Genomic DNA, 10,486 nt, shown 5'->3' with positions numbered 1-10,486 from the left:
GCCTACGATCACGCAAGATCTATCTAGGAGAAGCATGGCAACGAGCAGGGAGATTGTGTCCACGTACCCTCGTAGACCGAAAGCGGAAGGGTTTAGTAACGCGGTTGATGTAGTCGAACGTCTTCGCGATCCAACCGATCAAGTACCGAACGCACGGCACCTCCGCGATCTGCACACGTTCAGCTCGGTGACGTCCCATGAACTCTTGATCCAGCTGAGGTCGAGGGAGAGTTTCTTCAGCACGACGGCGTGGTGACGGTGATGATGAAGTTACCGGCGCAGGGCTTCGCCTAAGCACTACGACGATATGACCGAGGTGTAAAACTGTGGAGGGGGCACCGCACACGGCTAAAGATCAACTTGTGTGTCTACGGGGTGCCCCCCTCCCCGTATATGAAGGATGGGAGGAGGAGGCCGGCCGGCCCCTAGGGCGCGCCCCCAAGAGGGGAATCCTACTAGGACTCCAATCCTAGTAGGAATCCACCAAGAGGGAGAGAGGGGGAAGGGTCGCCCCTTCCCGTAGTGCAATTCGGACCCAAGGGGGGCGCAGCCAGCCCCTCCTGGCCCTTCCTCTCTTCCCACTAAGGCCCATAGAGTCCCATTAGTTCTCCCAGGGGTTCCGGTAACCCCTTCCGGCACTCCGGTTTTATCCGAAACTCTCTGGAACACTTCCGGTGTCTGAACAACATGGTCCAATATATCAATCTTTATGTCTCGACCATTTCGAGACTCCTCGTCATGTCCGTGATCTCATCCGGGACTCCGAAAAACCTTCGGTATATCAAATCACATAAACTCATAATACCAATCGTCATCGAACATTAAGCGTGCGGACCGTACGAGTTCGAGAACTATGTAGACATGACCGAGACACATCTCCGGTCAATAACCAATAGCGGAACCTGGATGCTCATATTGGCTCCTACATATTCTACGAAGATCTTTATCAGTCAAACCGCACGACAACATATGTTGTTCCCTTTGTCACCGTATGTTACTTGCCCGAGATTCGATCGTCGGTACCATCATACCTAGTTCAATCTCGTTACCGGCAAGTCTCTTTACTCATTCCGTAATGCATCATCCCGCAACTAGCTCGTTTGTCACATTGCTTGCAAGGCTTATAGTGATGTGCATTACCGAGAGGGCCCAGAGATACCTCTTCGACAATCGGAGTGACAAATCCTTATCTCGATCTATGCCAACTCAACAAACACCATCGGAGACACCTGTAGAGCATCTTTATAATCACCCAGTTACGTTGTGACGTTTGATAGCACACTAAGTGTTCCTCCGGTATTCGGGAGTTGCATAATCTCATAGTCATAGGAACATGTATAAGTCATGAAGAAAGCAATAACAACAAACTAAACGATCATAGTGCTAAGCTAACGGATGGGTCTTGTCCATCACATCATTCTCTAATGATGTGATCCCGTTCATCAAGTGACAACACATGTCTATGGCTAGAAAACTTAACCATCTTTGATTAACGAGCTAGTCAAGTAGAGGCATACTAGGGACACTCTGTTTGTCTATGTATTCACACATGTATCAAGTTTCTGGTTAATACAATTCTAGCATGAATAATAAACATTTATCATGATATAAGGAAATATAAAATAACAACTTTATTATTGCCTTTAGGGCATATTTCCTTCGGCACATACCCTGACAAGATATTGAAGAAGTTCAATATGGATCAGTCCAAGAAGGGGTTCTTGCCTGTATTGCAAGGTGTGAGATTGAGCGCAGCTCAACGCCCGACCTCGGTAGAAGAAAGAGAAAAGATGAGTGTCATCCCCTATGCCTCAACCATAGGCTCTATTATGTATGCCATGATGTGTACCAGACCTGATGTGAACCTTTCCATAAGTTTGGTAGGGAGGTACCAAAGTCATCCCGGAATGGAACACTGGACAGCGTTCAAGAATATCCTGAAGTACCTAAGAAGGACTAAGGATATGTTTCTCGTTTATGGAGGTGCCGAAGAGCTCGTTGTAAAGGGTTACGTCGATGCCAGCTTTGACACAGATCCGGATGACTCCAAGTCACAAACCAGATACGTGTATATTTTGAATGGTGGGGCAGTCAGCTGGTGTAGTTGCAAGCAAAGCGTCGTGGCGGGATCTACATGTGAAGCGGAGTACATAGCTGCTTCGGAAGCAGCGCGGGAAGGAGTCTGGATGAAGGAGTTTATCACCGACCTAGGAATGATTCCCAATGCGTCGGGCCCGATGACTCTCTTCTGTGACAACACTGGAGCTATTGCCATTGCCAAGGAGCCCAGGTTCACAAGAAGACCAAGCACATCAAGCGTCGCTTCAACTCCATTCATGAATATATTCAAGATGGGAAAATAGATATTTGTAAAGTACATACGGATCTGAATGTCACAGATCCGTTGACTAAACCTCTTCCACGAGCAAAACATAATCAGCACCAGAACTCTATGGGTGTTCGATTCATCACAATGTAACTAGATTATGGACTCTAGTGCAAGTGGGAGACTGTTGGAAATATGCCCTAGAGGCAATAATAAAATGGTTATTATTATATTTCCTTGTTCACGATAATTGTCTATTGTTCATGCTATAATTGTATTGATCGGAAACCGTAATACATGTATGAATACATAGACCACAACATGTCCCTAGTGAGCCTCTAGTTAACTAGCTCGTTAATCAATAGATGGTTGTGGTTTCCTGACAATGGACATTGGATGTCGTTGATAACGGGCCACATCATTAGGAGAATGATGTGATGGACAAGACCCAATCCTAATCATAGCACAAGATCAAGTAGTTCCTTTGCTAGAGCTTTTCTAATATCAAGTATCTTTTCCTTAGACCATGAGATTGTGCAACTCCCGGATGCCGTAGGAATGCTTTGGGTGTATCAAACATCACAACGTAACTGGGTGACCATAAAGGTGCACTACAGGTATCTCCGAATGTTTCTGTTGGGTTGGCACGAATTGAGACTGGGATTTGTCACTCCGTATGACGGAGAGGTATCTCTGGGCCCACTCGGTAATGCATCATCATAATGAGCTCAATGTGACTAAGGAGTTAGTCACGGGATCATGTGTTACGGAACGAGTAAAGAGACTTGCCGGTAACGAGATTGAGCAAGGTATAGGGATACCGACGATCGAATCTCGGGCAAGTAACATACCGATGGACAAAGGGAATTGTATACGGGATTGATTGAATCCCCGACATTGTGGTTCATCCGATGAGATCATCGTGGAACATGTGGGAGCCAATATGGGTATCCAGATCCCGCTATTTGTTATTGGCCAGAGAAGTGTCTCGGTCATGTCTGCATGGTTCCCGAACCCGTAGGGTCTACACACTTAAGGTTCGGTGACGCTAGAGTTGTAATGGCAATTGTATGTGGTTACCGAAAGTTGTTTGGAGTCCCGGATGAGATCTCGGACGTCACGAGGAGTTCCGGAATGGTCCGGAGATGAAGATTTATATATGGGAAGTCCAGTTTCACTCGCCGGAAAGTTTCGGGGGTTATCGGTATTGTACCGGGACCACCGAAAGGTGTCCGGGGGTCCATCGGGTGGGGCCACCTGCCTCGGGGGACCAAATGGGCTGAAAATGGGTGGGAACCAGCCGCCCTAGTGGGCTGGTGCGCCCCCCAAGGGCCCAAGGCGCCTAGGGTTGGAAACCCTAGGGGGTGGGGGTGCCTCCCACCTGCTTGGGGGCAAGTTTCCCCCCTGGCCGCCCCCATCTAGATGGATCTAAGGGGCCGGCCCCCTCGTCCCTTCCCCCTATATATAATGAAGGGGTGGGAGGGCAGCCGCACCCTTCCCCTGGCGCAGCCCTCCCCCTCCTACACCTCCTCCTCCTCCGCTGAGATTAGCGAAGCTCTGCCGCAGAACCACAAGCTCCACCACCACGTCGTCGTGCTGCCGGAGCTCTCCCTCAACTTCTCCTCCCCCCTTGATGTATCAAAAAGGAGGAGACGTCCCCGGGCTGTACGTGTGTTGAACGCGGAGGCGCCGTCCGTTCGGCGCTTGGATCTGATCTTCCGCGATTTGAATCGCCGCGAGTACGACTCCATCAACCGCGTTCTTGTAACGCTTTCGCTTAGCGATCTTCAAGGGTATGAAGATGCACTCTCTCTCTCTTTGCTAGCCTCTCCTAGATTGATCTTGGTGACACGTAGGAAAATTTTGAATTATTACTACGTCCCCTAACACTAGTTGTGTCCTAGTTGTGGTTTAGAGGAAGGTTTACCTGGTATATAGCTCTATTGCCCCTCCAACCAACAACCATATTCCTCTGTTTTAATAATTACTAACGATGCACACGTCCTTTTGGACCGCTGGCCCATCTGCTTGATTAGATGCCGGCGGCGGTTCTAGGGCTGGCGAGGTGTTGATTTAGGGGCGATTTGAAGGCTTTAAAGCTTCAATTTTTTGGCACGCGGGAAGTGATTTGGGGGCGAGGCAGCGGAAGATTTGGCGTGTGGGGGAAGGAAGAAGCACGGGAGGCGCACCAGATCGGGAGCGCCGGCTCTAGCGCTCACATCGGGCTACAAGAAGACGGCTGAATTTTGCATTGTAGCCGGGCGATAGACAAAGTGCCTACTTCCTTCTCCCTCCTCCCTTCTCTTCCCTCCAGCTAGGATTTTTCTCACGTGGAACAGCATGCAGCCAGCTGACTAGGCTCTATTGTACCTACCCTAATATGGCGGGTGGAAGGGAGGCCCCGCCACTGGTACTTGCAGAAGTGGTGGGTTGTGCAGAATGCCCACCACTACCTACTCATTACCAGTTGCGGGTTAGCAGTGGCAGGAGCCCTCCACAGCCACGCCCGTCACTAGTGGGGCTTCTGCACCGCTAGCCTGTTTTCCATTAGTGTATTGTCGTGGCTTTTGTAAGCTATGTCGATGATGTGGGCGCTCCTTGCCGATCACTAGTATCTACTACAACCACCGGTGGAGGCAGCACCAATGTCGCACTTTTCAAGCCACGATCCATTTCGCCGTAGAATTGGCACCCGGCCTTCATTTCACCGTAGAATAATTATGTTTCTAACTTATCAGCCGAAAAATAATAATTCCTTCAACAACAAAAATGGCGAAGGCGGTTACAGAGGGGCCTGAAAAGTAAAAACTTGGATACATGACAAGCACTCTACGTCCCTATCCTCGTAAATTTACTTGCACAAGTGGCCACAAGCACCAAATCACATAATCCATGCAACCTTAGCGGCTTAGCCAGTTGCACAAGTGGTCGGTAGCCCCACTGTCATGTTTCATGCATGTGCATACGCCAAATTGCTGGGTCTATAAGAAGAGAAGTCTGGGTCTTTCAAGAAGGAAAGTCTACTTTGCTTCACGAGTATGAAGAGGAAGGGAGGAGACGGAGGGGGGACGGACATGGTGTTCGGCATGAACGATGCGCGGACGAAGGCGAGTGGGAGGACGGAGGTGGAAGATCTGTGCTCCAAGCTGACGTCTCTGCTCCCCCAAGACTATCGGCTGGACGCCTCACAGGTACGTAAAAGATATACACAAATTTTGTGCAAATTCATAGTTAACTAGCATGCGAGAATTCAAACACTGTTGGATTCGTAATCTGCTGGAAAGTTATGCACGGGTGCGATCGCAACCTCCTTTTCTTCTCCTGTTTTAGTTCATGTCTTTCTTGGTATTTCTAAGCTGTCTTTTCTTTTTTCAAGACATGCTGTTGCCTCTCAGTTCGATGATCTAACTATTGTGCGCGTTACATATGTTGCGATTTGTTCTGGTATCCCTTTTAGGAAAAAAAAAACTCACGATCGACAAATAGCTTTGTACGCTTCAACAGCCCCCCCCCCCCCCCCCCCCCCCCCGGTAGCTGATTTGTCAGCTAAAACGGCTTCTTGTTTCTGTCAGGGGCGGCCTATACAACTATGGGGAGTTCTTATTGATACACATTACAGCCTGTACATCTAGCGCCATCGTATATGTACATATGAGAAACAAATAAGCTCATAACATAGAGAAAAATAAGTAGACGACTAATGACCTGATGAAATATTGGATCAACTTGACAACTGATGCAAGGTTTCTTTTTAGGTTCTAAGTCCGCTCTGTACATGATAACCCGCCCACATTAGCTACCCCTACTCGGCTACATTTTTCTTTTTTGAGAAATACAGTACACAAACGCTAACATAAATGTGCATACACTCACTCTTATGAATGCACACACGCACACCCTACCCTGTGAGGGCCTCCAATAGATAGTGCCGGTAAATCTTGAGATTGACAAAGTCATCATAAACACCTCATAGTTGGGGAGACACGTCATCTGCCGTTGAATGAATAGTCCCAAAGAAATAAATCCAGGTAAATATAAGCACCCGTCCAAGCGTAGAACTTAAATCCAGGTAGATTGGTTCCATCACAAGAAACCTAACCAATTGAGTTGCACCCAGTTCAAGACTTTACAAATTACCTAGCGATTTTCCAATGTATATGTATTTTATATACTTCGTTTATGCATTTATTTTTCAAGAATTATTGGGCGTAGGTATGTACTCCCATGTCCCCTTGGGGCTTTGCCCATGCATCTAAGAAAGAACTATTTAAAAAAATTGATGTCCCTTGTCCATAACTAGATTATGCACAATGATTTGTGTCTTTCTTTTTGCGAATGCGCAATGATTTGTGTCTATTGGTGGGCCTACTGTAAATTTCTTGAGCTCAGATGATTAGCATCCACACAGCACAAACCAATGGACACTACAACTACAGTGGAAAACTCAACGAATTACCCCAAAAGGGGAAAGCATCAGAAAGACTTACTGCCTTTTTTTAGCATAGATAGACAGAAAGCTTGTTGTAGAAGATATAATTTGTGGAGTAATATTACCTTGATAGGAAATGGAACAACTGATTTTAAGTTGCTGGAAAAGGGCCTGCATGACCGGTTGATCATTAGTCTTTTTTTAGGTAATAAGTCGGCAACATGTCTATCCAAGCCAGCCATGTCTTGGCTTGATTCTAGCTTGTGATTTTGGTGCATGATCCCGTGAATATACATAGTGTAATGTGAGGCATATGGGGTATACATCTTTATTTAAACAGGAGTCCAAAGGCCTCGATATGCTCCCTTCGTTTCATAATGTAGTCCGTATAGATTTTCTTAAAAGCCAAACTGATCAAACATTGACTGAGTTTACAGAGATAACTATTTATACATGAAAATATAATCGATAATATATCCGATGATATGCATTCAGCATTTTAAAAGTACATATTTTTGTCTATAAACATGATCAAAGTTTGTAATGTTTGACTTTTGGAAAAATCTATGTGCACTATATTATGAAACTGAGAGAGTACTAGATTGTCCAAAAAAAAACCCTGAGAGAGTAATAATTAGAAAGAACTGTCGTCTAACGCATATGAATATCTTGGGGGAGAAAACATGGACCGGTTCATGTTTTGTGCTTATGCAAGTGTGGTGTTCATGTGTTTGTACTTGAGAAAAGAACATAAGGCCGGTGTCGTGGTACACGACGTACCTGCACGTACGTCCATGCAGGGGTACAGCACATGATACGCTGCGAATCGGATAGCAAACGGCCATCAGAGGGACCTATCTATCTATCACCCTCGCTGGCGCTATCTATGTCTCACTAGTATACGTACACACGACTGAAGACATCAACGTCTACGTGCCAAGTATATATGCATCGGGAAAGTAACTGGACGCTAGGCAGCAAATCCATCAGGTTATAATTTTATGGACCTGGTGTGGGCAGAACGTGGGTGTACGAACCGGCATAAAGGGATCGATATGGCCCCGAGTGATTAAGAACATACCTAGTTTCAGTATACGTCAAAACCCCATTTTCAACCAAAAAATGGGTACACAGTGCTAATTCACAGGCAGTCTGTGTTTCTAGGGTGTTGTTTAAAAACCATTAAAAAAAAGAGAAAAGTCCACTTTTCATCCCTTAATTCTTCGGTTTGCTCATTTTTGGTCCCTCAACTCTAAAACCGGACAGATTGCACCACGAACTCTCGAAACCAGCCACTTTTCGTCCCTGCGGTGTTTCGCTGCCGAGTCAACCCGGTTTTGACCACGGGACGAACAGTGCACAGATGAACAGTAAAATCGTAAAAAAATAGCAAAAAAATCCAAAAAATCCGAAAAAAAAATTACGTCGGAGATAATCAGGTGCGCAAGGAGCGTGCCAATTTTTGTCATGTTTGGACGTTCGAGGAGCTCGCGGCAAAAATACAAAACTAAATGTACTCCATGATGAACAGTAAGTTCAAAAAAATAGCAAAGAAAATCAAAAAAATCTGAAATTTTTTTACGTTGAAGATTCTCAGGTGGGCAAGGTGCATGCAAATTTTCGTGCTGAAATGACATCCGAGGGTTTGAAAACCACATGAAGCGGCGCGCACATGTATGCTTTTTTTTGTTTTTTTTGCCACGAGCTCCTCGGATGTCATTTCAACACAAAAGTTTGCATGCGTCTTGTGCACCTGAGAATATTTGATGCCAAAAAAATTCAGATTTTTATAATTTTTTTGCTATTTTTTTGAATTTATTGTTCATCGCCGAGTACATTTAGTTTTTTTTGCCGCGAACTCCTTAAACGACCAAACATGAAAAAAAAATTGGCATGCACCTTGCGCACCTGAGTATCTTCGACGTAAAAAAAATCAGATTTTTTTGATTTGTTTTGCTATTTTTACGATTTTACTGTTCATCCGTGTACTGTTCATCCGTGCACTGATCATCCCGTGGTCAAAACCTTGTTGACTTGGCGGCCAAACCCCGCCGGGACGAAAATTGGCTGGTTTTGAGAGTTCGTGATGCAATCTCTCCGGTTTTAGAGTGAGCAAACCGAAGAATTAAGGGACGAAAAGTGGACTTTTCTCAAAAAAAACTAGTCCCTGATTTTTCTCTATCTGAATCATGTTAGTCAAGTACTAGGTGAAGATTTTACAGAACTTCTTGCAAGGAATTAACGCAAATTCTAACCAAGATTAATTAGCTCGTCTTTGGGTGACCAGGGTCCGCCGGACATCCCGAGCCAACTGATGCAGGCCACCGCCTACATCGAAGATCTATACGAGAGAGTCGAAAGGCTAAGGCAGATGAGAGATGACAAAACCCAAAGGCGCAGCTGCAGGGTCCCAAACACACAAGGGACAGCTCGGGATGTCACGGTGCAGCTCGGCGGGGCGGCGCATTTCGACGTGAGCTTCACGACGAGCCCCGCGGAGAGACTCGAGATGCACAGGGTGATCCGCCTCATCGAGCAGGATGGACGCATGGAGGTCGTCGAGGCGAGCTGGTGCTTTGTCGACGGTGGCAAGGTTTTCTGCACGATCAAGTGCATGGTAATATATGATCATCGATCACACAGCTTCGGCATGCATGCTTGCTTGCTTTTTGTTCGGTTGATAATCAAATATTGTTCCTGCAAATGACAATGTCTTCACTGTGCGTGTGTGACTGTGATATGCAGGCAGTGAGCTCTGAGGCTGTCTTGGATGCGTCCATGGCGGCGACAAGGCTCGGAAGGTTGCTGACGGACTCACTTGGTGGCCATGGTGTCTAAGTAAATTAATTGGTCAAGTATTAAGCTCGGCTGGAAGATCTGCAGAAGACCAAGAGGATGGCTGGCTGTCTCTGGTTCTTCTTAACGTAAACCTAAATTGTATCTTGGTCCATTGTAATATCATACAGTATGCATGCATAAACACTTTTAATTTTTAAACTACAGCAAGTTGAACCATTGTCCTTGCATGAGCATTTTAAATACCATGGTTTTTTTTTGAAAAAAAAATACCAAGGTCTTATCTGTATGTTAGAATGAAATTTTAAGTTCTTTTGTGCGGAAAAGATTGAACTTCTAAGTTGATGGAAATGGTACAAATAATGGGCATGCACCAGCAGTAAATCAAGCATAAATAAATTAAATTGCAGGCGTTCGAGAAATCCAGAAGTATGATGTCCATAACTCCACATCTGTCTGGACAGGTTGGCCCTAGCCCATGGCAAGAAGTGCGGCAGCCTAGGGCTCGTCAGAAATATGCATATTAAAATAGAGTTATGTCTAACTAACTTTTCTTACTAAAACATGGTTTGCAGAACGTAGCACCAACACTACTACAAATAAAAACGAGCTACCCTGAATTGACATGAATGTCTAAGAAACAACATGTACTTCAAAACCATCTAAGTTGCTACCCTCAACTTTCAACCCCGACTCTCAAACCGGTTTCCGGCCTAGTTTGATTGGTTTTGACTAGTTGACCTGCCCGGTCAGCGTCCACATCAGCTGCCACGTCTCCAGCCCACTTTTTGACCAAAAAAGTGCCTAAAAATAAAAACTTATGTAAAATGAACACTACCACGCTGGTCATTTTGTGAAAAATCAAAAAAATGCCAAGCAGATTAAAAAATACAAGGAAAACGCAATTCAAGATAGCTTTTGGTCAAATTTTGACC

General features: G+C 45.5%; 1 protein-coding gene across 1 annotated transcript; it reads left to right on the top strand.

The window, feature by feature from the left end:
* Positions 1 to 5,277: 5,277 nt before the first annotated feature.
* Positions 5,278 to 9,770, top strand: LOC109765626 (uncharacterized). Its single transcript, XM_020324410.3, has 3 exons — positions 5,278 to 5,517; positions 9,043 to 9,372; positions 9,501 to 9,770. The coding sequence occupies exons 1-3, from the start codon at positions 5,365 to 5,367 to the stop codon at positions 9,591 to 9,593; spliced, it is 576 nt and encodes a 191-aa protein (XP_020179999.1). The 5' UTR covers positions 5,278 to 5,364; the 3' UTR covers positions 9,594 to 9,770.
* Positions 9,771 to 10,486: the final 716 nt, after the last annotated feature.

The sequence above is a fragment of the Aegilops tauschii genome, chromosome 7 (assembly GCF_002575655.3).
Source record: "Aegilops tauschii subsp. strangulata cultivar AL8/78 chromosome 7, Aet v6.0, whole genome shotgun sequence".
NCBI classification, from domain to species: Eukaryota; Viridiplantae; Streptophyta; class Magnoliopsida; order Poales; family Poaceae; genus Aegilops; species Aegilops tauschii.
Note: the sequence above shows the minus strand (reverse complement) of the source record. Positions and strands in the feature narration are given on the sequence as shown.